Source organism: Histoplasma capsulatum (genome assembly GCF_000150115.1).
Source record: "Histoplasma capsulatum G186AR genomic scaffold supercont2.5, whole genome shotgun sequence".
NCBI lineage: Eukaryota > Fungi > Ascomycota > Eurotiomycetes > Onygenales > Ajellomycetaceae > Histoplasma > Histoplasma capsulatum.
Window position 1 is genome coordinate 285,810 of NW_025544805.1, and position 26,703 is coordinate 312,512.

Below are 26,703 nucleotides of genomic sequence, written 5' to 3' on the forward strand. Positions count from 1 at the left end.
CGAAGTTTGGTGTGGTTGGTGGATCGCTGCTTGGCTTGACACATTGCATCATAGCTAGAGGACCTTAGCACTCCGTCATTGCTTTTACATTGTAAACCAGTGCACTGGCCATTCTTACGCAGCTACTTTACATGGTGTGAACTATGTCAACTATGTCCCGACGCATTTAGCTCACTTGAACTCTCTGGTTATCGTTGCTGAGAGGACATGGCAGCCTCAAGCGCCCAAGGCTGATAGTGGTTTTCCCTCCGCGCTAATCCCAGCCAATCGTGTTCCTAAGCCGGATACCGCATACGCGCTTCTTCCCCTGATTAGGAAACTTTTGACTCCGCAGCTTATGCGCGCCTGAGATTGGTCAGCATCCATGTAGAATCAGCACCTCTCGACATATTATAAAAAACCTCCGCCCGGCTTATATTCTGTAACCTGCGCCGTATTCCTCATTTACATTCAACTAACCTTTTTAATAATCATACTCATATTCTCGACTGATCATGGGTGGTGAAGCAGGTGGGGCCAACCTTGTACGTTCCTAGACGCTGCACACTCCACTTCAATAACCACACCAATTCGCCGTGGTTACTGACTGACGTCCTTTCTTAACACACATAGCCTATCCCAATTGCGGACCTAACAGAAATTGCGACTGATGTATGTGCCCATTCGAATGACTGGCTTTATAAGTATCTCTCGCTAACAATCCATTCACGTTCGTTTAGGCATGTGACGCGGCGTTGGAGGATGTTCAGAGCTACGACCATGAACAAGTCGGCCAATGGAGCTCTCATATAATTGTGCGTTCATCTCTCTATTGTTAACACGGTTGAATAGATTAACAACCCCCAATGCCCTCTCACACCTCAAAAACCATCAATGGCAACCGTGAGCAAATCGCGGGGACCACCTTTTCAGACCCAACCTCCCGCTACCTCAAAACACTCATGATACCGTATCCCACAACGTTCCAATCGTTAACTTAAGTCCACAAATCGCTACAGAACACAGTTCTCCAATCACTCATTGAAGCCACAACACCTGATCAGCCAGACGATGATGCCGAAACCGACAACCCCCAACCCCCGCCATACCGCTTCAACGTAAACTGCACAATCATACAACAAGGAGTAACAGCGCCAGATACCCCAGAGTCGCGCGAGAAAGTTGGTAAACGAGGAATGCATTCCGCCTCCGGGGCATACTGGGACGTTAGCCGTGATGGAATGTGGACGTTCAAATACCCAAACGCGGAGGATAAGGGACTAGACTTGGTCTTGAATATCGTGTGGTTTGGCGCGAACTGACTGGATTGTATGATGTATCTCTGTCCTGTATCAGACCTCGTTTTTCTCCCATCCCTTCTACCATATTTTTTACCTTCTGTAACCTATAGGCCATCGGCCCTGAGAGATATAGTATTGTTATACCGTCATTCTTCCCTGCTATTTATATTCTACGTATCTTTTGCGAGGTTTTCTTACCCAAGTATCTTACTATTATTTTTAGATTCATCCTTTCTATTGATGCTGCTTCTCGTGTCACTGATGGAATGCTGATTTTTGTTACATGTCAGCCGGATGGATGATGACAAGGACACAATTCCAGTAAATATATATCTTGAATCAGGGGTTACGTGCTCAAATATTCAGATTTCATTTGTGCTAGGCTCCCTTATATTGGCACTGAATGGATATGAATACGGACGAGAAACGGTTAAAGATCCATACTGCGGAACGCATATCGTCAGATTGGCCACCTAAACGTGAGATATATACATATATCTGAACCAGAGAGAAACAGCGTTGTGTAAAGCCATCCTCCTAGCTCTTAGACTTGCTTCCGTACTTCGCCGCCAGAATGCAAATGAAATAGAAAAGACAATTGAATGCAAATGCAAACTGCAGTTAAACAATCACCCAAACTCCTCGCTGACATATGAAATACCTATGCATAATTTTCATAGATGAGAAGATAACAAATGGGTACAATATCAATACAATCAAACAAAAAAAGAAAAAGAAAAAGAAAAGAAAAGAAAAGAAAAGAAAAGAAACAGGGTGTTAGCTTGCGTAACCGCTCCGAAATCAAATATAAATCCACTTCTTCTCTCAAAGAGGGCTATTCGTTCAACATGACATGACCAACCGAAGTTCCCATATGTATTACTATCGAGGCTCCGAATAATCGTTCAACGCAACACAGACCGCACCGCGGTGGTGTCCACTATACTGACGAATGATCTGGCCCGACGACAGCTCCCAAAGGCGCGCATAGTGATCGCTGGAAACTGTGACGAGATACGCCGAATCTGCCGAGAAAGCGCAATCCCACACCCAACGTTGGTGACTGGCTAACGTAGCCTCAAGGTACGGAGCGTTGGTGTTAGGGTCTATGGGCGCATCGGACGGAGTTGGGAATATATTTGTGGACCCGTTGGTGTCTGTAAGGGGCTTGCTAGCCTTTGAGGGATCTAGAAATATATCTATAAAGTAAATGAGCGGGTGGTTTATTTCAGTATAAGTATGTATATAACTATCAACGGGAATCAAGTGTATGTGTGAGCGGAGCGTACCATCACTGTTCAATACGCCATTGTGTCCGTTTGTGGTGGGTGTCGGATCTGTTGCTATCGCTGAGGCGCTCTTAGGTTGCGTTTTCTCGTTGGCCGTTTCGTCGTCGGCTCCCTGTTTCGTTTCCTCCGTATCCCTGGACGGACCATGCGTTGGATACAGCGACCACACTTTAGCAGTATGATCTGCTGAGCACGTGGCGAGATGCTTGACATCAGGAGAAAGTAGCACTCGAGTTAGGTAGTCCTTATGCGCCTGGAAAGTGATAAATGGCACGATTTTGGTTAGATCGCGATCCTGAATCATACGCCAGAGATAAACATTTCCCTAATGTTCAATCCGTGATTAGTATAGAATGGATATGAAAAAGGATTTCCAAACGTAAGGTATTTTGGCAAGGATCATACTTTATTATTACCTGCACATAGCAGAGATCCATCACTCGCAACGCTCACGCTGGCCATAGCGATATCCTCTTCAGGCTGAAGTTGGTGCGTACATTTACTTTCTCCCAAGTCCCAGACTCTGACGAATCCAGCGCGATCGCATGTTATCAGCTCTCCTTGGTTCGGATGAATCACAACATCGTTAACAGGTGCCTGATGTACATAGTTCCGCTGCAGAGTTCCAATTCGCGTGTCCCATACTTTAACCGTGCCATCTTCCGAGCTTGTGACCATCCACTTGCCCTCACAATGAAAGGCAACACCGGTGACATTGTTGGTGTGTCCATCGAATGTCATTACTGGGTTTGGATTTGTGGATTTGATATCGTATAGCTTCACGTTGTCGCGCCCTGCTGCCGCGACATATCGCTTGTCTGGAGTGATACATAAGCGGTTTACCTGGGAATCTGAGTGCTGGATTGTTCGCGAGCAAATGCCAGAAAGGGCTTCCCAGAACCTGTGACAAACATAAATTAATCTCTGTGGGTCTAATCTGTTGCGGGGGGCGAAGGGGGGAAGATTGAAATTTACCTAATTGTATGGTCATAACCGGCTGAGAAAAGGGGGTTAGTCGTAGCTCTGGAAAACTGAGAAGCGGTGACTTACCAGTACAGAGAATAACGCTCATATTGAGATTGCAGAGAATATTTCCAATATTGGAAATAATGCCTAATTAATCAAATCGAATTGCAACCGCTTTTGGGGGAATTCGCATTTGGCTCATCCGATGAGGTTCAACTAGGTAGCTTCGAATCGGCGGACGCCGTGGCCGCGCAGACTACTTAAGCCACGTGAGAGGTGTTTTTGCGATGAACACCTTTCCTAATACAGTTAGATCCTAAAATTTATTGTCTCCATGTATCCAAGATGAACTTCATCACCAACTCCAACTTCGCGGTGCCAGTCCTATGGCTGTCAAGGGCATCCATGCATGTTATAATACGTGCCTCCAAGTTTACATCTTTGCTGCAGTGGTGGGTAACAATCCGCAATCATTGCTGAAATAAAGATATCTTCGGCTGCCCCAGGCTCTTGGGCAGTGTAAAGAATTTCAGATCGGGAGCTCTGATCGCGGTTGATCTTTTGAAGCTACTTCTGCTTATGAAACGTTGACTTGCTCGTCATTTAACATGACGATGGATAGTAATAGTTGGGCCCTAGAAGGTATTTATGCTTCTTTACACAGCTCATCTCATTCTACTCCAAAGAATAGTCAAGACCCTCGTTCTTGTCAGCCTGTTATGAATCAAGCTCTGGGGCTTACACATCTCCCCGGATCGCAGCAACAGCAGAACCGCCAAATTTGCTCTGAGGAAACATCAATACCTCAGGCAGTCCACCCGCCTACCGGTTCACCATCGAGCCCCCTACGAACCCAATGTCGACAACAAAGTCGCGACAGTTTGTTTGATGACGATGAAACATTCGAGTTGTCATGGGAAAGCCATCTTATGGATATCCTACCACCGGAAGAACTTCTTGCCTCCTATAGTAATGAGCAGAATACACCAGGCGCGGTGATCAACACTCTGGAATCTGGATCGAACCAAGGAGCCGAAAGACATGAAGCTCAAACTGCTTCAGGGTCTGTGGGAGATATAAATCCCGTACCTGATAGTCCAGCAGGGTTTCATCATGAGTCGGATTGTCGGAAAAGGCATTTTTATGATGATGACATAAGGTCGGTTCATTCTGCCTTCGAAAACTATACACATCCTTCGAAGAAACAGCATGTTGGGCAAACCTCCCCGCAACTTAGCCTATCAAGTACGTCTGATCATCACAACCAACCCGCAAACGATTCCGTTTTGCCTCCCGGTTTCCAGCCACCAGACCTTCCTGAGATCCCCGATCTCTGGTCTTCCTTGCAATTCCCCGATGAATTCAACTTCGATTCCTTAACGACCATTAGACCCACCAACGATGGAGCCACTCATGATTCAGGTGACTTTTCACTTTCTTGTATGCCATATTCTTCCATACCATCAAATAATCAAATAGCCGAAGCCGGGCCTGGGGAGGATCCTGACGCATGTACGTCAGGTTGTGATTCTGAAAATTCGCAGCGTGTTGGGCACCCTCTAGAAACTACGATTAACGCTTCCCGCTCATCAATCTGCTCCTCTTTGACGTCTTTCTCCCGGGATTCGCACGATACTCACAATACTGATAGAAGACATCCTTCTTTAAATAGTTTGGACAATCCCTGTTCTGAAAAAGAGTTGTCTGCTGATTCTCTGATCGATGGCACTTCTCCTATCGCTGCTGCAATAATTGAGCATATCTCGGAAACCACTACTCCTCAACGCCCAGAGGAATCATACCAAGCACAGGATGTATCAGAGTCTATCCAATTTGTTGAAAACTATATCACCAAAAATTTCCGTCTCAGGAAGGAGGATATACTTGCCACCCAACATCGCGAAGTTTTTCGTCATGTCCCAAAGCCCGAGGTGTATATATCTCCCTACCCCAAGTACCGTGGGCCATTAGGATATTTTCCTTCTGCACCGGCAACACATGCTAGGTGTATTGAGGTTGCGCCCGATGATGTGGCAGTACGATTGGAGGAATACCGTCGAAATCTCCAAAAAGTTAGATCCGAACGAAGCAGATACAGAACTGTGTGGGCTGAATGGAAAACCGTCGACCCTACAACTGGGAAGAGTAAGGAGCAGATGTTGAAAGAAGAGCCATTCCGCCTAAAGCGTGCCCTATTGGCCCAAGAAAGGAAAGCCGAAGAGTTTAGGAAGCAAGCTGAGGATTGGCGTGGCCAATACAACAACCTTGCCATCGCATACAATGGACTTGTCCAGCATTTGCACATGGTCCAATCCGCCCAGATCCTTCGTCACCCGGCACATCTTCCTCCTGGGCATCCAACACCAGTACCATCACCACAGCCGGAACTTGTTACTGTAGACTCGTCCATTAACTTACCAACCGATCCGCCGAGAGCAGCCCGGAATACACCTCACTCGCATCCCATTACTATTGATTTGACTGACGACGAGCCCACGAACCACAATACCAAGGACTTATCCTCCGTTTCATTCCTTGCGGAGGAACATTCTAGCAAACATGCCGCAGAAGAGCTTCGAACTGCCATGTGTCGCAAAGAATATCAATGGCTCGGTAAAAATAACCGGCCACAAAGACGTTTGCTGCCAGCAATTCCGTCTCTACAAGGAGAATTACCACAAAAATCGACATACTCCACCAGCGGAGCTCCATCCGTCACTACACAAGGCGACTCTGCCACATCAGCCTCCGCTACAAGCTCAGAAGCTATGATGGAGGGACGGCCACACGACTCTAATGATAATATTGATGAATTGGCTCGAGCTTTAGAAGAAGAACTAGAGCGAGGCACATCAATTCCATGCTAAATGAAAATTAAAAGCCGAATGTTTCTCTTCTTTTCCATCAGCTCAATATTCATAATGAGTTGTTGGACCTTTGATTTTCTTTTGTATTTCTATTCTTTTATTATGCATAAGATACCCCAGATCCTTTACTTCCTGTAACTTAAAATCAATCCCTCCCAGGATCCCAATATATGCTTGACTGGAGCCCAACATGTTTTTTGAAGTCATGATCGTTATTACCCGAATTCGCGCGCACCTAAACCCTATTTTCCCCCACTTGTTTCCTTAGTAAGCAAGCGGAGTTCCCCTCCTCGTGTTAGAATTCAATTAAGGATTGCGCCTACGATATCGGCCCATTCAGGTATTTAACTTGATAAAGCATAAAGAGCATCTAGCCTTAGCCGAGGAGACAAGATAAGTCTCTTTCTAGACAAATCGTTTATTGAAACATCCCAGATCCTGGTCTAATCCAGCCAAGTTTTAGAAGAGCAGATGGCTTTTTCAATCGCAGTCATAACGGGCGGAGCTGGTGACATTGGCCGGGCCATTGCCATGAGACTTGCGGAATCGCACGATCATGTGGTTCTGGTAGACATTGACGAAGCGAAGGCCAACGAAGTCACTGCCACACTGAATAAGAGCATGGAAACAAGAGAGCAAAACCAGGAGAATGAGCGGTTCACATGTGTAGTGTGTGATATCACGGACCCTACCCAGGTGGCCGATTTAGCCCGCAAAGTCTTCAGCCTGGATGGCGATGTGCTCACCGTCGTCAACAACGCCGGTGCAACCTATTCCCCTTCATTACAACGAACAACCCCGGAGATATGGAAGCGAGAAACTGCCCTAAACGTCGACGCCCCATTCCTCATCTTCCACGCTTTCGCAGACTCACTGAAACGCACCAGTGGCAGCGTCGTCAACATCGCCTCCGTCAACGGCCTTGCTGTCTTTGGGAACCCAGCGTACAGCGCCGCCAAGGCAGGGCTTATTCACTTCACCCGTTCAATTGCAGTTGAGTACGCGAAGTTCGGTGTCAGGGCAAATGCCATCGCTCCAGGAACAGTGAGGACGAATGTGTGGCAGGATCGAGTCGCCGCCAACCCCCATGTTTTCGAGGAGGTTATGCAATGGTACCCGTTGAAGAGGACCGTTGACCCTGTGGATGTTGCGAATGCAGTTTCGTTTCTTAGCAACAAGGAGTTAGCAGCCGCGATTACTGGGGTATGTCTCCCAGTTGATTGTGGACTGATGGCTGGACAGACTGCACTTGCAAAGTCATTTTCTCAGTGTGATGATTTCTGACTTCACCAAAGTCTGGATTGGGGAGATTTGGAAGAGTAGAAATACTAGCTTAATCCAGTTAGGGAGATACCATCCTATCAAGAGACCTGACTTCTTCAGTAATGATATACCGTGAAACCGTTCCCTTCCCTGTCAGCATTAGTGTATGGTCACTTAAACTTTTATTCCCAGAGGACCGCGCGCATACCCTTTGCTAGGCAATCGGCTTCCTTTCTTGTTGTAAATCAAAATTCATTTGTTTTAACCGTCGTGGTTTATGCTAGGACTGAACATCAAGACATCCTCTCTTAGTCCAAACTTTCCTCTCGAAATTACTGGACTCGAAAATCGCAGAGGCAAGCTCTCAACGTTTGGAGTCTGACTCTGATAAACTCTATTTTATGCATAGGTATCTGATTGCTCTCCATTGACTAATAGGTAGTAATAACTCGCAGAAAAGCAGGGATACATGGCTTCCTGCAACCCAACCTAGGCAGCACTCGCACAACAAAAGCAGTGAAAAGAGGGGGGAAGAACTTTTGGTTTTTTAAAAAGAAAAAGGCAACGGATCTCCAAAAGATATTATGGCTCGCCAATTCAAGGAATCCCTATGAATTTTTGCTAAGTTTATACAAGTTCCCCCTGAAGCAGACCCTCAGACCGTTTGATAACATCGTCAGCTGACTGATAAGGGCCGAATAACCAAACCGAGGACATCAAACCAACGGAAAGGTCATGGGAAATCGCAGATCTATCCGAAACCCTTGGCTGAACAGGCTTAGGGTGTCCAGGAGCGAGATGAGATTGTAAAGCGGGCCAAATCCCAACATTATCCACTATATAAAATCCGACGGATTAGCCTTGTGTACGGAGTAATTAGGGCTTTGTTGCCTGATCAGGCAATAAGCCTCGGCTTGACGTCATGGCCAGTCCACTTTTCCCCCCTGATGATGGATGATGGATCCATGCCGAAAATGCTTCGATAAGACGCCAGGTGGACTTGTCAGAAACTGGCATTTGCGCGCCGCAGGAATGCGATCCTTGCATCTGCTTTCTTTGTATGATCCTACAACAACTGCTTGCTAACAGATTCTCTGGCCACCTGTTCTATGTTTCTCCATATTTCGTTCGTCACCCCTGCCTAGGAGGCCAGTATCAACAGATATTCCTTCAAGCTTCGCCTTAGGCTTGCTTATTTAGTATATTATCACCTGTTCCCAACATGCAGCAGGAAAACACTTTTGCTACTTTTCCTTGAATAGAAGCTTCCAGGGATCTGACCCAGGATCTGTCGAATTGGGCTTGCGGGCCTCCGTTTTGCTAGGGTTCTTTGTCGCAATTAACGCAGGCACAAGAAGCTACGACCCTTCTCCGTCTCGAGGAAATGGTCATCCCACCGAAACCACGGTGCTCGACATAGGCTATTCGTCGTCAATAACACCAGCAGAACGTAGGATTCTTCCACTCTTCAGGTTAGCCGCCAGGGTTCATCAGCGCCCTGGCGGCTAATGGAACGGCCCTTATCAGAAATTCTTCAAAGACTACAACTCTGCCCAACTACGGAATTCGGGTGCGTAACTTACGTACGTTAATCTTGAAATATTAGGATTACTTTTGCTAGCATTTAGTTTTCTCCTCACTGCAATCCAATTCCAAACACACATCATTAACGGCATTTTCCGTCTCTGCCACTCGTCCTGTGACCTCCTGGATGTTGGGCCTTTAGACGATTGCTTGACAGAGGTGACAGAATGGCTCAGAGAAACCCCGTATGACGTAATTACAATCCTTCAGTTAACTATAGGAAATGGTAACTTCGTCCCTCCGATCGAATTCCTTGCTCCGCTGGGAAGTCCGGTCTGTTCGACTATGTCTATCCTCCACAGGAAATGCCGATGGCTTTAGATGACTGGCCAACTTTGTCTTATTTTATGTTGACTGGAAAAAGCATAGTTGCCTTTCTTAACTACAAAGCCGACCAAGCTGAGGTGCCGTATATTCTAAACCAATTTAGTCAAATGTGGGAGACACGATATTCTCCCACCGACAGATCGTTTCCCTGCTTTATTCAAAGACCCCCGAGTTTGAGTGAGGAGGCTGCGAAGGATAGGTAATTCTTGGTAAGTCACAATTTGAACACGGAGGTCAAAATTGCTGGTCCATCTATTGTAGTCCCCAAGACAGTTCTCTTGAATGAAGCGAATGTGGTTGAGGGATTTGGAAGTGTTCATAACGTTGGTATCGGTTGTGCAAGGATGGAATCTGTATTTCCTTCCGATTGTGAATTCAGAAACTTGAGAGCAGATAAACGGGGCCGGCCGCCAAATTTCCTCTTGTGGATTCTTACGACATTGGCCCTGTGAACGGGTCTGTATTCTAAGCCGCAGCAATGCTCAATAATGTGACTTACAGTGGAATATGTTGTGGCTAATTGACGTCTGTATCACCCGGCAAGCTATTCTCCTAGCTTCCGAATAGAGTGTGGTCTGTTAGCAGCAAGTCTATTGCAACTTGATACACCACCACAGGCGTTGTGGCTTCAAATTTTTATTATAGAATAGCAATATCACAAATATGGGATAGTAAATATTATACTCGCTTGTTTTCCAGGATGAATTTTCGTGATATCGTATATCCAGTTGGGGTTCTTATGGCTAGGAGTGTAATTTCTATTTTAATTTTTCACGTGGTTTGCACCTCTGACATTCCAATGGAAGAACCTCGAATTATCACCAACATTTCGACAAAAACAGGTCAAACAGCTCCCGCCAGCCCCAAACGCCGCCTTAGAGAGGGAAAAGGGGGAATTCAGAAACAGGGAAAATGGTTGACATCGTACCCCTCTCCTCATATCCTTCCTACGTCTCCCTCCTCCCCTCGATCCAGACCTGCAACATTACAAACCTCCCAGAAAACTACTTCCTCAAATATTATCTATACCATGCCCTCTCATGGCCGCAATTGAGCTTTGTCGCTGTCGTGCGACCCAAACATAACAGCCTGAAAAATGAGTATCCGAAAGTCGTGGGATACGTGCTCGCGAAGATGGAGGAGGAGCCTACGGATGGCATTGCCCACGGCCACATCACCAGTCTGAGTGTCATGAGAACGCACAGACGATTAGGGATCGCAGAGCGATTGATGAAAATGAGCCGTATGTTTTTCTCTCTTTCTCTCAGCTTTTCAATCCCGTACCACCGTTTAATAGTAGTTTTCCGGAACCCAATTTTACCAAAATGCCAATTAAAAAAAAAAAAAAAGAGAGAGATCTACAAAAGGCTTCAATTCAACTAACATAACCTTCACTTACAACGATATGCAGAACGCGCAATGGCCGAATCACACCGCGCTGAATATGTTTCCCTGCACGTCCGTGTCTCGAACAACGCCGCCCTCCACCTCTACCGCGACACACTAGGCTTCGAGGTCGAGAAGATCGAGGCAAAATACTACGCTGACGGCGAAGATGCGTATGCCATGAGGATGAATCTGCGCTCGCTATGGATCAAAGAGGAACGTGGCGGCGGTACTAGCGAGGGTCAAAAACAAAGCGCCATGGCTGGATTTGCTGCCGTGGAGAGTAATCATGGCGATGAACATGCTGATGAAGGCGAGGCGGTTGGCGAGATGGGAAAACAGCCTGGAGAGAAGGAAGAGAAGGAGAAAGAGAAGGTTTTCCGGGTTAAGGTTGGGAGGTCGCTCGGGGTGGGTGATCTTGTGGAGCGGAATGAGAGCGTGCGATGAGGGGTTTGATTTCGCGGATGGACGACCTACTATTATTTAATTGATGAGGCAGGGCTGGGTGGGTTGCGCTGGTCATCTCATGGGATTGCATACTAGGACTGGCATTGATTATCTACAGAGCATAAGGAGGAAAGCGCCGAAATATTTGTTCGGTATCTCTCTCTCCCTCTATATATATACGGAGGTTATTTGAACATAATCTGCAGTTGAGTCCGAAAAAACTGCTCCTTGCGCTCGGATAAGCACAAGTACTTCGCCTTACGCGTCTGGCCATGCCTACAATAGTTCATAATCTCTTGTTAAGATCCAATCTAGGCAATTGTGAGTTTCATTAGGAAGATATGAAATTATACTGTGGCAATTTGTAAAGAAGAAAATGAAACTGAATAGAAGGCTCCGTCTCCGTTTTGGCCAATCACAACAATCCAATTCCCCTCATTCCCATCTCATACAACTCAATTGACGTTTCCTTTACATCTCGTAAGATGCGCACGTAACAAGACCGAACGGTAGTAATAGAAGATAGAAGAGAGAGTTTGGCGTATTTAAAACAAATTTCCCGTTGGAGAGGGGAGAACCTTGGGGAGTTAACAATCAGTTCAATAGCAACCAGAAAATTCGGATTCCAAAAAGAAAAATAATAAAAATAAAAAATAAAAAATAATATCAAAAGAATATAGACTACAGTGGATAACAAGCAGGTCATGAACAGCTAAAAAAAAGGTTGAAAAGCCGTTCCACCTCACTATTAGTCGGAAGCCACGCCTTTGCGTGCGTTTTTATTCATCCTCTTCTCCTCCTTTTTCCTCCTCTTCTCCTCCCTCTTCCTCTGCCTCCTCTCGCGCTTGACCTCCTTTTTTCTCTGCCGCCTATTACGCCGCAACTCTCTCTTCTCATCTTTAATATGCGCCACCAATCTGCGGAATTCTTTCTTCGTACTCTGTATGTCTTGTTTGAGAGCACGTTGCGCCTCCTTGGAATTTATATTCTTAGTGGTATCGTTACCGTCTGTTGGATTATTGTCGGAGTTGCGTGCAGTAGCGCCGTGTCTTGCTTTTTTAGTGCAGCGGAACTGCTTAAGTGCCGTTCTTAGTGTGTAGAGTTCCTGCTGGAGGTGGTCGATATCCGAGCGCTCCCCACCCATGAGCCCACGGGCTCGATTCCGTTCATGTTCTTGCTGAATGATTTGGATCCTCTCCTTAAGGGCTTCAAGGCCTGCGGTGTGCCTCTGAGAGTATGAGGAGAGAGAGGAGAGAAAGGAGGCCTCTGAATCTGACGACGAGGATGACGAAGACGAGGATGAGGATGATGAAGATGAAGATGAAGAAGTTGATGAAACGGATGCACTCCGTTGACGATGTTCCGCTCTCCTGTTTCTTCTGTTGCCTTCCCATCCGCTCCATGGGTTAGCGGGAGTGTGAGTAAATGGATTTCCTTGGTTATTGCCACCCCATGGGTTCCCCCAGCCGAAGCGATGCCCATGAGGGTGCATGTGCCCAAATGGACCCTTATAATATGCCCAGTGTGCTCCAGGCCCTCCTCTTCCCCATGGTCCTCTTCCTCGTCCGCGTCCCCATCCCATACTTGACAAATGCTTCGCTTTCTGCTCAAAATCTTTGCCTCTAGTTTTGGCCTGCTCTTCGATCATCCGGCCGTACTGCTGGCTTCGTTCCTCGACCAGTTTCCCATGTGCAACAGCTTGGTCGCTTATCCATTGGCCATATTGTTCGGCGCGTTCGCCAAGCTGCGTCGCCCAATTCACAATGGCATTGGCGGTGTTCCCTATTCCATATGCCGGCGCAAATTTGTGGTCATATTCACGGCCGCCTACCCTTGCTGAATTGGGATTCTCTATCGGTGGCGGGATTGTGGTTGATCCCTGAGCATTCACAGTGCTGACTTCTGGCGCAAGTGCTGAATTACAGCTTGGGTTATTCCCCACTGGCCTGCGGGGAACTGAGCGCGCTCTAGAACATGAAGGGGTTGTTGCAGAACGGACGAGTTGTGGCCCACTCCGTACAGGTAATGATCTCACGGTGGAAGGATAGCATTTTGGACAGAGATGTGTTGAAGGCTGGGGTCCTGAGGGCGACACATAGGTATAAAGGATTTCGGTTGACCTGGGTAAAAAGAAATAGTTGTTCCACTCAGCAAGGACTGCTTCTATTCTGACTTGGCGCTCGTCGTCGCCTTCCTGGGCACAGTCCTTGCGGTCACGCTGAATTTCAGCACGGAGCTTACGAGGTAGATGGGACTGGCTAGCCGCTGGGGCCAAATGCGGTGGGAATAAGTAATTTAGAAATGTGTCCCAGTCATGCTGCATAATTTCGACACCACGTGGCCGCAGACATTTGGGGAAACGATGATAGTCTTTCGGCTGGCTTCGGGGGTAGATAGTTAAGGTGTGCTGGAGAAACTCCTGGGGTTCTGCGTGAGAAACCGGTCGCACTCTAAAGTACGGGGCGCCAGAGATGAAGTTGGGAATAGAAGCAAGGTTGTTGTAAGGCGGTATTCGAGCATCATTGTCAACAGGCGGCTGCTCTGCACCAGCGCCCACAGTGATGGGAGACTCGTTGCTTGAAGCTGGGGTGAGTGGGTCAATGGGGGTGTATGGCGGCGGGGCATCATCCGGGGTGCTGGGAATCAAGGTCATGTTCTATAAAATGCCTTCCTTCAAGCCGCACGCAGACGGAATTTGACGAACTTATATGTGACTTGACTATAGTAGGAGAGGAGTCCACTGTGCGGTGAGATGCGATGAGGAAGGGTCAAAGGAACAGGAGAGTCCCAGCGACAGGCGTTTCCACTATATATCTCGAGCCGGCCCCGGTTGCCGCATTAGCGCCGTCCGCCACAGCCTTCGTTGAAAACTAGGCAGCGACATTTCTCCCGGATGCACCGCATCGACCGTCGATCTTGGCCCAATGGTGATGAAGCCTTGGTGCCCAGACGGCGAGAGGAGCCAAGAAGTCAAGCTTTTCCAAGGCTGGTTTTGCAGTTGCTGAATTGTCACTCCGTCCTCAGCGCGATGGAAGTATGAAAGAGTTGCGTGGAAAATGAACATGGGTCTTTTGTACTCGGGCCCCCCTTTGTAGAAAGCTACACTCTTCCAATGGTTGTGGATTACTCCGCCTCATCATTATTGCTGTTGTCTTGCCAGAGGTTATCTTGCTGCCTTCGAGAGTGCCTTCGAGCTATATCAAATCCACGTTCTGGGCTGCGGAACTCATTGCTGTTCTAGCGACTTCACCTCGAGGCGCTCAGCAACCGTAAAACATCGAAAATCGAGGAAGTTGTAAGTTGCAAGATCAATATATTGAATGCAATCAACGGGATACATAGTATGTCAATCTACCTATAAACTGGGTGATAACCCGTCGAGCATTCCGGCTTCTGGCTCAAAGGGTGGCAAAACCCTCAAGCCGACCCAAATGGAATAATTAATATATAAATACTTGTACCTTCCTTTCCAATTTCACTCCCCTACCAAGTAAATAAGGTATCGAGGAAGGGAGCACAACTGAGGCTATTCGAGATTTATACTTATTCCAGAACTAGGAGTAAAACCATACGCACCAGCTCTATTTCGACTCAGACTGTAAACCATTACTGCAAAGATATCTTTTTTCAAGAGCGTCATATACTCATCCTCAAACCTCCATTAGCGCATACTACACTCCCAACAACACACCGCTGACCATACTTCGTACACAACATGCCCACGATGCCAGCAATGTCATCCGTAAAAGCCGTCCTTCTCCCACCCATCTTCTCCCAGACGAGCGTCTGAATCTCCTTACTCAGCTTCTCCACACCCGTCCCCGTAAATCAATCGTACACCGCAAGCTTGATGTCGGGCGTATTGTCCTGCCAACTTCGCATGGTCATCCAAAAGTCATCTCCTGCCTCCTAGTACATACCCCGGATGACCGCACCCGGGCTGATGGCATGGACCTCTGAGAGGCACAATCGCCAAGTTCATGCGTCCACGTTCTCGTCATGGCTTCAATCGCTGCCATGGTTCCTCCGTAGATACTCTGGCCTTCAAAGTCTAAGCGTGCACTAACACTTGAGAGGTTTGCAATTCTTCTCGATCGGTCGAGTGGTAGGTAAGGGGCCACGGCCTGTATAGAAAAATGAAGATGTTGAATCGTACATGTCAAGTATTTATAACTAAGGAAAAGAATGTAGTATAAGCTAAAAAGGTTAATATATGCGAGATTAAGAACGATAATTTTCGTATGAAATATCTGTTTCATCTGACAGTATGCGACTGGGGTTGTCCCTCACATAGCGAGGTGAGTAATGAGGCGATGCCAGCCCAAAAGAGACAGTTGTTGCCTTGCGGGGTAAAAAGCATGTCAAATATGTTTGTTCCTCGTGCATATATTTCGCTGTCCATCAAAAAATATGGTGACATGAGGGGGATTTCTCAAGACCAGAACCCCAATCTAGCGCCTTGGACCCCTCGGCCATCCTGCCTTGGATAAATGGTTCATCAACGGATAGTGACTCGTAGATGTGGGTTGACGAGGCGGAAGTATATGTTTAAAGTTTTGGGTTGTAGAATTAAGTTATGGTCAAATCTGGACTAGTTTCTTTTATATAAGCATGGAGGAGTTCTCTTGGCACTGACCCTGCATTGTGGCAGAGGTTCGCTAGGGTCCTTTGTCAGTTGGGGAATGGCGTGTTCTCCCTAACAAGCTAGCATCATTGGTCTAGTGGTAGAATTCATCGTTGCCATGACTTTAGAGTTAAAGTTAGAAGTTCGATGAGGCCCGTGTTCGATTCACGGATGATGCAATTAACCACCTTATTAGGTGCCTTCCACCTTTTTTTTTTTTTCTTTTGCTTTTTCTATTTTGGCTTCTTTGAAGGTCAGGGCATATAAAACCCAGAGAATAAAATAGTCAACTGTGGCAGTTTGCCATCGGAAAACTCGATAGTTCAAGGGATGGAACCTTGCATCCATGGTATATCCTGATTGTGCCTGCTCAAACCATTTCATAGTACAGGTTCAGCAGTTCGAGCACTCCATCTGTCTGAATCTACAGATGACAAGCATCCTGGAGTTGCAATCTATTTGCGTGGTAAAGGGATGGTTACATATCCCTTGCGTTTGTAAACATCTTCAACAATTCGCTATTTCACACAGGCTGTCCGCTCCAACGCGATTTACGCCCAGTCAACAGAGACGCTAATGCTAACGGTTGGAATAGTCTTATCTATAATAACTATGGGCGAGAGTGAACTACATAGCTGGAGAAAATCTGTAGGCAGACGCCGTTTTGAGCACGGAAGTACACCTTCCAACTGAAAAAGAAAAGAGAGCACATGGAAAAGATCAATCCCAAGCATCTCCCCAATCATCCCCACTCGCATCGTCTTTCGGTTTTGTATCGATCGTTTTAGCTGGTTGGGATGTTCCGCCCTTGACGGACAAGTTCTTGCTGCTCGAGGTGTTTGGTTTCGATGTGCTTGTTAGCCGCGTGGCACTGGCAGCCTTTGTCGCGGTCGACTTCGAAAGTCCTTTAGGTAAGGGGTTTTTAGATTTTGCTTTGGATTGGGCGGCTAACCAACCGGCAAAATCGGGTTCTCCACCGTCATCAAATGCAGTGTGCGGAGAAGTTGCTAGACCACTAGGGGAATGTGATCTTTTAGCATCAAAAGGATCGTCCGCTCCATCATCTTCATTGGCCTCATCATCCATAGCTCCCCATGCGTCAAACGCGTCTTCTTCTTCGTCGTCTTCTTTGGGTTCAGGTTCCAGTTTACCTCCTAGGGGTGGAGGTGCTGATGGGGCTCGGGGAATATGTTGTGCACCGGGTCGCAAGATTTCTTTTGATTTGTCGAGTTGGACAGATGGTGACGAGATCGCTGGACGCGGCACTGAGGAAGATCGGAGTGTAGGTACAGCAATGGGCTGATTGCCATTGGATGTTGGTTCAATTTCACCTTTCGCACTAGTTATTTTATTTGTAAATGATGAAATTGCCCATCCTGCCCAGGATGTGTCATTTTGCGTCCCCATTCGGGCAGCACCTGCGGCAGGGGCATCAGAGTGATTCTGGGCTGGCAACGCTGTATCAGGTAGCGATGCGCTGAATTTGCGAATTCGTTGCAGATATAAATCAAGCGTTTTGTTCGCCTGATCACGAACGAGCCTTTTCATTAGTTAGTGAAAATTAGTTTCTACCCTAGTGCTTGGAATGGCAATACTAACTTTTCCTTGTCTAATAAAGAAGGGCATATTGCTGGCAGCAATTTCGTTGCACAGTCCTCCTCAGTAAATAGGTCTAGAGTTGCACCTAGAGCAAGCAAGCCTGCGTTTCGGGCATGGACGAATGGATCCCTCAGGGACCGACTAAATGCGGCTGTGAGGACTTTGGCTCTTGACTTTATAAGCAGTTTCGGTATTAGCAATCAAATTGTAGTCAACCAAAATAAAAGAAGGAACTGACACTTTGTCCCAGGTTCCTTGCAATTCTACCGAGACATATGGTCGTGTTTGTTCGGATTCCAGGTTGCTCATCGTTGGCAGTTTTGGCGAGGTATCGCAACAGTTCGCCGTTAATGGTGCGGTCAGAGAGTTTCCCGATGACAGTGAGCACTGCTTTTACAGTCTCCTCTCTTACAACCGGAGCGACATCGGTAAAACCAGTCACCTGAAAGCATCTGTTAATATATAAAAAGCAAAGACTATCAAATCGTTCCCATGGTATAAAACATACCATTTGGGGAAATATCTTGTCGTTAACAATCTTCTGTGGGAGACGGTCGATCATCAGAGGGAGATTATCGAGCAAGCAGACACGTATAGCACGGTCAGGGTTGCCGAATAATCGTACAATAACCGGTGTAAGTTTACTCGAATACTCTTCCTCTGAGAGCTTCGTGCCGATCTTCAATATGGAAGCTAAAACTTTCGGACCCCCACCACCAAACACGACTGAGTTCAGCAGCTCGGGCAAAACTTTCATCTTAAAGAAATCTTCGGGAAAATCATCTGATAGCTCATCGAGTTCACTAAAATAGCGGGATTAGACGAATGGTCACAGAGGCTCTTAAAAATAGATATAGAAGTACTTAATAAATTGATCCCTCTCCTCTTCGCTTTTCAATCCTAGACTTTCAATATCCTGTGTGAGCCTTATCAGCGGGGTTTCAAAGAAGCCACCACTGCGCTTTCCTTGTTCCAGGAAATTGGACACACTCAGCCTTAATTTTGGATTGGGATTCATAAGTCTCTTGTAACTTTGATGCATGCTCGGCGGGACATTCGAAGTCTGGCCTGCCTGCTCGTTTCCTCTATAGCTGCCGTTAAAAACTTCGAAAATAAGGCTCCCGAAATTGTAAGAGTCCGTCGCAGGTAATGGGTTGCGTTTGATAATTTCCCAGCCGCCTTTTGCGATCTCCGGTGGTGCGTAACGTGAGGAATCTGGTAAAAGACTACCATATGTCTGCTGCAATGTTAACCACCAATTTTCACGAGTTAGGCGGAGAGAGGGAAACGAACGTATATTACAGCATCGTCCTCCTTCATAGAGCTAAGTATATCAAATCCACCAAGTTTCCATTCCCCACTTTCACTTGTGTATATAGAGGAGACTCGGACCGCTCCATGAACCGACGAAGCATCTTCATTGATGAACTTAAGCGTTGACTGCAAAACGTCCCAGAATTAACTAAAAAAAGCTTTGAGTAAATGAGTAACTTCATTACGTATGAGCCTCACAGCAATTGCAAATAAACCCCATTTTGCGGTCTCCTCGCTCAGACTCCTCCTTTTTACCGGCCAGGAAAGGGGATTGATCCTTTCGGTCACGATATAAATATTCGCGTCTGTCTACGGCTTCCCGTTAACTTTTCTTGTTTCTGTGGTGAAAATGGAAGAACGACACAGCAATATCACGCGAAACAAGCAAGAGTATCCCCACCTCTATCGTTTCCAACACTTTAATCACGCCGGGGTGCCTGAGGGTACGGTGTTTGCGAATTGCATTTTTCGCGAGGGGCAGGCGGGATTTGTTTGCTGCAATATCAAAGGTAAATATACTGCACGAAGAGCTATCTTCCTAAATTATCAAAAAGATGATAAGATTAGCTCCAGAAAGTCAGGTTGGCGTGGAAGTTCCGAACCCCATACCCGTTTTGTCCCGTTGTGAAGTGTCCAGATGGACTCGTTATCATCAACTCGGTCGCCGAAACTGTACGGAAACGAGCTACCCTTGGCAATAGCTGAAGCAACAGCTGACTTTAGAAAATCCATGTCCAGGAAAATAAAGAAGAGGTGATAAATTCTGCCGCAAGTAGCTAAAGGAGGCCACCGGGATTGTTTTTCTTTTCCCCTTTTGCGCGAAAAATACGAACTTGGTGGTCACATAAACATTTGCATGTGTCGTATATCATTATTACAAAGTCGATGAACTCTGAAAAAAGAAAAGAAAAAGGGTATTAGGTATCTGTACTGGTTGGAAGTAAAATAATATCTTCATGAGGGTTATCCGCCCCCCACACCTTGCATTATGTCCCAATTGAGCTTAGCGTTATTATTGGCGCCTCCTCCGTTGTCATTTTGACGCAGTTTCCTCCCAGATACTGAAGCTTTGACAATCACTATTCTCCTGCTCGAGAACCAATATTGGCAGGATGAATCCTGCTCGTTTGAATTAGATGGCTTTTATAATGTTTCTCCATCACCTCCTTTAAACTTATAAACTGGGCATCTCAGCTTCTAGAAACAGGTCAGTTCCCGACCCATCTCGATGGCTGTGTTTCCCTCTCCCCCAACCCCAAGTTGAGAAGAATCCACACACCTATTTTCCCACTTTCATCCCTCATAATCTCCTATGATGCGAGACTGGTAAAAGGTCAGACTCCCAAAAGAACTCCAGGCAAAGAGCTTTGGCACATGCACAGAGAGATGCGGTACTCGCACCCATGAGACAAGACAAAATGGACATATCGACACGACAGACTACTTCAATGTTTGCGAGGTGGAATCCTTTTTCTTCTTCGCCTTGATCCTCTCTGTCTCTCTTCTGTGACTGATAAGTCAGATATATCATGATTTTTTTTTGCATTTTTTTTGTTTTTACAAAAAAAGTACGAAGTTATTGAATGCCCATCGCCCAACTGGCAGCGAATATCCTGGTCCTCTCACGGCCCTCCTACCTCTCAACCATTTTCTTTCCTCTACTCCTCTCTATTTCCCTTCGCTATCTCCTCACTTTGGGGAGAGATTGTCGCAGGCACACTGTCGGCAAGAGGGATCTGATTTCTGGCCCCTAAAGTACTGGGACAGTCATGAACTTATCATGGAAGATCTCTTGGAGAAAAGCAAGATACCAGTGTGTTCAACAACCACTTGCCGCCACTTAACTGGAGTTCCTGTCTGCTTTGCTTCATGAGGACGCGAGGAGCTAATGGCAGTTGCGGACAATGCAAAAATTTTTAACATTCCTGTGCGCGAACCAGAAATAGAGAGGAGACAGGAGAGGGATTGGCTTGGGAGTGAGGGGGAAAGGGGAATTTACCGAAGTTCGTCTCTCCTCCTAAGTAGGGCATTGTGGAGTTTTTGACTTCTTAGTGGGAAAAAAAATCTTTATATCTGTTTTGGCCCCCCCAGTTATGGATCGAGAGTCATTTCTCCCGCAAACGGAGTTGCTTGTTGTGCGTCCATTTTGCCTTGCCTCGTAGTGGGCTCTCCTGCTGAGAACCACTTTTTCTGCTGCATTGTAACTCTTCGCTTGCGCGTATGAATGATGACCAAAATGAAAACTGAAAAGACCTGAGGAGAAATTTGAAAAGAAAGAAGAAGTTCGAAGGAGATGACAGCAATCATATCACATCACACCACCTCACATCACTATCAAATCTCTTGTCCCCCTGGATTTGGTGACTAAAATGTTAAAAAATCCCAATCCTTAGTCCCGAGCAGCGAGACAAACCGAGACAGGACAAGGGCATGGTTCAGAAACTCTGCTAAGTCTCTTTCAATCCTCCTTTCTGCATCTGCTGACAATGTTCATTCCCGCGCCTCCTAGATACATACCCAACATAATCGATATATAAACGGTTCCCTAAAAAACGAGAGCGACAGCAACACTGAAAATAATAATAATAAAAATGATAAGGAAACAAAACGTCTTGTCTCCATACCACCCATTTTAAAGGGGGTGGAACGAATACGAACCAGAAAAAAATAGAATAAATCAACTTACGCATTTCATTGCAATGTAATACACGACACGATCACCATCGCATATACAACGCATACGCCAACCCACAAAAGTCTTACAGCATTTTCCCACACAGCACGCCACGCATCCACGGACAGTGCGCACATTACATAAAAAATGCATGAAGCCATTGAATATTGAAGTATCCAGCCTACCCCATCCGCTAATAATCCTCATAATCTCAACAGAACCCTCGTTTCCCCCTCTTTCCTGCCCGCACCCACCCTTCAAACCTCAAAAACAACCGAAGGCAAAGAAGAAAGGCGAAAAAAAAGAGAGGACTCATGGACGCACGAATAGTGGAAGGGGCAACTCACGGCTATCAATATATTATTCTACTTACTTACATATCTAACCTAATAGAATGAGAATACAATTCTGTTGCAGCCTCGTTGGCAGTTAGTCCGCCCGGTCATTCGGTCAGACAAGACATCTAGGTGGCTCGCCCTCCAGCTCCTCTTCCCCTTCCCTCTCATAAAAAACACTCACACACATACATTCTCTATGGTAACCCATACAAAGTACACGTTGCACACATCTCCTTTCATATGTTATGGCATGCAACGTAGCACAATATACTTGCACGTATCGTAGTTTCAATAAAAGCATCAATACGTGCGATCATCGCATACCTAGTTATATAAAAGTAGCACTCAATCAATATATAATTTAATTGGAGTGAGAGAGATAAATGCGAGTATATACATCAACATTATTGAGATAGAGCACTGTTAAGCGAACAATATAACCAGAATATCTGTTCTCACAATGACAATCCTCAATTTTGAATTTCTGAACCAGTAATGATGAAATTGCAGAATCTGATAGATGGGCATGAATAAAAACTTAGAGCTCTTTCAAGCCCTTCTTTTGCTACAGAAATAATTTACTGCTGTCCGTGTACGCACGTCCAGTGACATCGACCCATCACCTCCCCGGCACCATTTTCCAGCAGTAGTCTCACAATCGCCCCATGCCTGTTTAAGCAGCAAGATCAAGTGGAGTCCAACCATGGTTGTTTTTTGAATTAGTATTGACGCCCTTCTCCAGCAGCAGTCTTACAATCACCTCATTCCTGCGAATGACAGACAGATCGAGCGGAGTCCCACCCTTGTCCAGCAGCAGTTTCACAACTGCATCTTCTCCATCATCAACAGACCAATGCGATGCTGTCTAGCCATTTTTATATTTTGTGTTAATACTGGCACGCTTCTTCTGCAGCAGGCTTATAATTGCCATATATCATATATTTATTCTTGGAGACCTAGTGTAGCGGGTGTCTAACCATCATTGTCCTCTGTGTAAACATTGGCGTCTTTTTCCGGAGGCAGCTTGGCTACAGCACATCGCTGCCATTTGCAGAAGCGGAGGAAAGAAGCACTGTACTTATATCTTCCTCTACACCAGTCGTGGCCATTCATTCCCTTGAAAAGTAGCTTTAACATGTCCTCGCCCATGCAGTAAAGAGCATATAATAACGGTGCTCCCCCAACTTCATCAGCCGAGTCACTGCTGGCACCCGCTTCCAATAGCACCTTGACGACGGCGGCATGCCCTCCACTTACCGTATACATCAGTGGTGTGTGTGTGTGTGTGTGTGTGTGTGTGTGTGTGTGTTGATACCTATCTCTTGAATTAGTTTCAGCTCCTTTCTTAAACCATAGCCGGAAGTTCTTCAGGAGACTGTTGCTGCTCCCTACCAGCAGTTCAACAGTCATATCAAAGCCGTTTTCTGCTGCCCAAGATAAAGCCGATCTGCCGTTTTTTCAAATCTTTGTCATTGAGATTCAGTTTGTTCACTAGATTCGAGTAAATACTCAACCGCCCCTAAGAGTCCGAAATAGTAGAAAAAAAGTTCTGGGAATTTCTCGTTCATGGTTTCCGAAGGGATCAAATATGAAATACAATGCGAGGTCATACTATTGGCAATCCCCAACACAATCATGGTGCCGTGTTGTGCAGAAAAGTAGCGGGGGCTGCAATACTTATGGCCCAATATATACGGTCCCGTTGGTCCCGTTGGCTGGTTAAGAGCGACGTCCCAACTTTCATGGCTATCCGCCTCTGATATAAGTAGATGAAAACCCAAACCGAATGTCTCTCACCCGATCCTCAGCACAATTTGGTTAAACGGATAATTTTAATGTGGAAATGCGGTTTCTCCCGCATAAGTGTCTTATCAGTAAAGACCTGTCGTTAGTGTTAAGGAAATAGTTAATGAAATAAGATATATTGAAATTTAGAAACCCCGTGCTGCTTAAATAGGCGTGGTCACGTGGCTTTCTAGCAAGCGAAAGGGATTCCAACATAACTAACTTATCCCCATCTTATCCCCTTCATTTTTCTGTTCGGGGGGATGAGTTTCCTGCTTGATTGTCACAACAATGTAGGAGGTAGTTATGTGACATGTGGCTCCAAAGGACAGAAGAATACCTTCTTTTGGGGGAATGAGAAGAGCGTTTTAACTAAAAATAGTAGCTGTAATGATAGTCAATCAGCAAACCACTTTATTTCGGCTTGTCGTTCCCATCTTTTTCATTTTGAAATAGACAAACCAAACAAAACAAGGAAAAATAACCTGCTAACCACCTACTCTACTCGCTACCAGATCTCACCCTCCGAAAAGCCAATCTCTAATCCCACCTGCATCACTAGCCAGACACATCCCACCAATTCTGCCTTCACTCTCGCACTTCTATCACCTCAAGCTCATTCTTGGACATCACAATACAATATATATATATATATATATATCGTCAACCGATCCCCACCGGCAACCCATCTCTGGTCATAATATCGACCTTAAAACTTTGCATTGGCTGCCAATTCTTCTCCTGCAATCGCTAGCTGTGAATACCCGAATTGAACGCCTCCTTCCAATATCTTCAGACCCACGAGTCACAGTGTATTCAAACGTGGCTGGCTTTTGCTTGTGCAGAACCCCTGGATCGCGGCACAATCCAACGAGGAACCAATTCAAAACCTTATGATTGATATGGTCGCCTTCGTTGGGCCCGAAGCGTTTGATTGATTTGGTCCGATAAACCTTGAATCTGGCCGGCCACCTTGAAAATAGCGGCAAATGGTCGTATATGGCCAATCTTAGCTCCAGGCGTCTGTGACTGCGATTAGAATGACAGCCTTTAGAGACGAACGAGGGCAGGTATCAATAAAGCTTACCAGGAGAAATCTTCCTTCTCCGATCATGTAATGTTCATTCAGCCATTTTCTGAATGTTGCAACCACAAAAGACCAGTAAAATAAAGCGGAAAATATCAATCAACACCTCCAAATACGACCGGGGCTAGAAAAAATATAGCAAAAAGCAATGTAGCACAAGCTACTAGTCCTACCACTGCATGCAACATTCCGGAGAAGGAAAATGGCAAGTGAGTATATTCTGTGGTCTTCATACCACAATCGGTAGTTCCAGGGAGGAAAAGCGAGCCGTAAGTTTAGCCACTGAAACTTCATTTCACCTCATCAACAGTCTCTGGAGGATGGGGTCCTGAAGGTGCATTTTGTGGTGGGCCTTGTGGTTGCATGTGAGGATGATGCATGTGTGGCATTTGATTGTAGTGGTTATGATTTTGGGCTCTGTGTTGGTTATGTGGGTAATGATGTGTTTGATGGGGGCTTGAATTGAAATGAGACTGCTGATGTTGAGGATAGCCAGAACGTACTGGAGGCACTTTTGTCGATGGTTAGCATGGCGAATATTGGAAGCTATGGAAATAACGAGAAAATGCTGGTTTCACTCACTGTGGCCTGGTTGTTGCGGGCCGTAGACGGGTTGTCCATGTTGGCCGGAATTCATAAACATGATAGGTTGAGGCGGGTGGCCCTGTTGAGAGCCCTGATGCATCATCATAGGTGCCCCTCGGCTTGGGCTGGGGTAGCCACTGTGTGGTTGAGGCGGTGGTGGTACATGCTGAGGGTAGGCATGGCCGGCATTTGGAGAGTACATCGGCATCTGGGGATTGTATGGGACACCCATACCTTGTGGCATACCGGCATAAGGGCCATTTGAAGGTTGCTGGGCCATCATTGGTGCCCCCATGCCGTTTTGCGGGTGAACAAACTGTGGGCCACCGGGATAATGTCGCATGTGAGCAGGTTGGGGACCCTGGCCGGTGTACAACTGCGGAACAGGTTGCCCATATGCGAGCTGTGCATGATGTCCCATAGGAGAATGGTATGCCACGTGGGTTTGCTGCAGTCGGGGGGATGGGTATACTTGTGAGGTAGAAGCAGAAATGTGCATACGATGGTGATCATCAAAGTGTGGGGGCGCTGAGGGGTGGTGTGATTGTGGGTGGGGATGAGGATGGCCTTGAGGAGGGCCCGTGGTTGGAGGGCCGCCGTGCTGAAGGTGGAACGGCAGCTGATGTTGATGTGGCATTTGAGGATTAGATGCAGCCCGTTGCGGGGAAGCCGAGGGTGCAGGTGTAGGAGTTTTAAACATATCAGCGTAAGTCTTCTCGGCATTGATCGGAGCAACCTCCCAAGTAGGTGGAGTTCGATACGCTGGAGGAATTCCGCCATTAAATGCGTAGTCTTTACTGCTCTGCGTGGTTGCTTCCTTTTTCATACGCTTAACCGGGTTGAAGAAGTTGTTAATTGAAGGCCGCTCTGATGCTGGTAGTGGTTTCTTTGCACCGAAAAACACGGACGGGCTGGCAGCACGTGAAATTGATCGTGGTCTAGCATTAGGTGCTGGACTTGACGGTATAGCGGACGCGCCTGCAGGAGTAAATGTATTTGCAGCAGGATTAGGCTTAAATTCATGTGCTTTGACATTGAATTTCGTTGAGGTAGCCGATGTTGGGCTCTGCATCGATTTATGCGAATTACTGAGATTGGACGGATCACCAGCCAAGGGTCCGTTAGGGGGAATGCGGCCCGTCTTGAACAGAAAGCGGGGGAGGCATAGGATGACCCATTCCTCCACCCTTCCGTTGCTGCTGAATATCTGCTAGGCGGTGGCTGAGAAGACCGGGACCAGACCGCCCAGCATGCGCCGGATGATATCCCATCGGGTCGTGCCCCTGGA

General features: G+C 46.5%; 11 protein-coding genes and 1 non-coding gene across 12 annotated transcripts; 6 read left to right on the top strand and 6 right to left on the bottom strand.

Annotated features, from left to right (window-relative positions):
• Positions 1-494: 494 nt before the first annotated feature.
• HCBG_04035 (uncharacterized protein) lies at positions 495-1,301 on the top strand (the record flags this gene model as incomplete). The annotated part of the gene is made up of 4 exons (XM_045431084.1): positions 495-524; positions 720-794; positions 832-882; positions 999-1,301. 4 exons carry the CDS (start codon positions 495-497, stop codon positions 1,299-1,301), a joined length of 459 nt encoding a protein of 152 aa, XP_045287637.1.
• Positions 1,302-2,162: 861 nt separating this feature from the next.
• Positions 2,163-3,641, bottom strand: HCBG_04036 (WD domain-containing protein; the record flags this gene model as incomplete). The annotated part of the gene is made up of 5 exons (XM_045431085.1): positions 2,163-2,479; positions 2,570-2,894; positions 2,975-3,470; positions 3,545-3,566; positions 3,620-3,641. 5 exons carry the CDS (start codon positions 3,639-3,641, stop codon positions 2,163-2,165), a joined length of 1,182 nt encoding a protein of 393 aa, XP_045287638.1.
• Positions 3,642-3,921: 280 nt separating this feature from the next.
• Positions 3,922-6,402, top strand: HCBG_04037 (uncharacterized protein; the record flags this gene model as incomplete). The annotated part of the gene is made up of 3 exons (XM_045431086.1): positions 3,922-3,987; positions 4,297-4,780; positions 5,057-6,402. 3 exons carry the CDS (start codon positions 3,922-3,924, stop codon positions 6,400-6,402), a joined length of 1,896 nt encoding a protein of 631 aa, XP_045287639.1.
• Positions 6,403-6,873: 471 nt separating this feature from the next.
• Positions 6,874-7,739, top strand: HCBG_04038 (short-chain dehydrogenase; the record flags this gene model as incomplete). The annotated part of the gene is made up of 2 exons (XM_045431087.1): positions 6,874-7,605; positions 7,698-7,739. The coding sequence occupies 2 exons, from the start codon at positions 6,874-6,876 to the stop codon at positions 7,737-7,739; spliced, it is 774 nt and encodes a 257-aa protein (XP_045287640.1).
• Positions 7,740-8,292: 553 nt separating this feature from the next.
• On the bottom strand, positions 8,293-9,341 carry HCBG_04039 (uncharacterized protein; the record flags this gene model as incomplete). Its single annotated transcript, XM_045431088.1, has 3 exons — positions 8,293-8,501; positions 8,753-8,856; positions 9,328-9,341. The coding sequence occupies 3 exons, from the start codon at positions 9,339-9,341 to the stop codon at positions 8,293-8,295; spliced, it is 327 nt and encodes a 108-aa protein (XP_045287641.1).
• A 1,147-nt stretch (positions 9,342-10,488) lies between these two features.
• On the top strand, positions 10,489-11,409 carry HCBG_04040 (peptide alpha-N-acetyltransferase complex A subunit ARD1; the record flags this gene model as incomplete). The annotated part of the gene is made up of 2 exons (XM_045431089.1): positions 10,489-10,819; positions 10,988-11,409. The coding sequence occupies 2 exons, from the start codon at positions 10,489-10,491 to the stop codon at positions 11,407-11,409; spliced, it is 753 nt and encodes a 250-aa protein (XP_045287642.1).
• Positions 11,410-12,114: 705 nt separating this feature from the next.
• On the bottom strand, positions 12,115-14,062 carry HCBG_04041 (uncharacterized protein; the record flags this gene model as incomplete). Its single annotated transcript, XM_045431090.1, has 1 exon — positions 12,115-14,062. One exon carries the CDS (start codon positions 14,060-14,062, stop codon positions 12,158-12,160), a length of 1,905 nt encoding a protein of 634 aa, XP_045287643.1.
• A 240-nt stretch (positions 14,063-14,302) lies between these two features.
• HCBG_04042 (uncharacterized protein) lies at positions 14,303-15,369 on the top strand (the record flags this gene model as incomplete). The annotated part of the gene is made up of 3 exons (XM_045431091.1): positions 14,303-14,443; positions 14,505-14,704; positions 15,042-15,369. The coding sequence occupies 3 exons, from the start codon at positions 14,303-14,305 to the stop codon at positions 15,367-15,369; spliced, it is 669 nt and encodes a 222-aa protein (XP_045287644.1).
• A 747-nt stretch (positions 15,370-16,116) lies between these two features.
• Positions 16,117-16,212, top strand: HCBG_11027. Its single transcript has one exon. It is a non-coding gene; the product is annotated as a tRNA-Gly (tRNA).
• Positions 16,213-16,524: 312 nt separating this feature from the next.
• HCBG_04043 (protein kinase) lies at positions 16,525-19,678 on the bottom strand (the record flags this gene model as incomplete). Its single annotated transcript, XM_045431092.1, has 9 exons — positions 16,525-17,573; positions 17,633-17,805; positions 17,871-18,074; positions 18,141-18,435; positions 18,496-18,869; positions 18,926-19,072; positions 19,145-19,255; positions 19,347-19,484; positions 19,556-19,678. The coding sequence occupies 9 exons, from the start codon at positions 19,676-19,678 to the stop codon at positions 16,754-16,756; spliced, it is 2,385 nt and encodes a 794-aa protein (XP_045287645.1).
• Positions 19,679-22,258: 2,580 nt separating this feature from the next.
• HCBG_04044 (uncharacterized protein) lies at positions 22,259-23,368 on the bottom strand (the record flags this gene model as incomplete). Its single annotated transcript, XM_045431093.1, has 5 exons — positions 22,259-22,282; positions 22,559-22,627; positions 22,713-22,819; positions 22,936-23,210; positions 23,274-23,368. 5 exons carry the CDS (start codon positions 23,366-23,368, stop codon positions 22,259-22,261), a joined length of 570 nt encoding a protein of 189 aa, XP_045287646.1.
• Positions 23,369-24,940: 1,572 nt separating this feature from the next.
• Positions 24,941-26,487, bottom strand: HCBG_04045 (uncharacterized protein; the record flags this gene model as incomplete). The annotated part of the gene is made up of 2 exons (XM_045431094.1): positions 24,941-25,341; positions 25,413-26,487. 2 exons carry the CDS (start codon positions 26,485-26,487, stop codon positions 25,121-25,123), a joined length of 1,296 nt encoding a protein of 431 aa, XP_045287647.1.
• Positions 26,488-26,703: the final 216 nt, after the last annotated feature.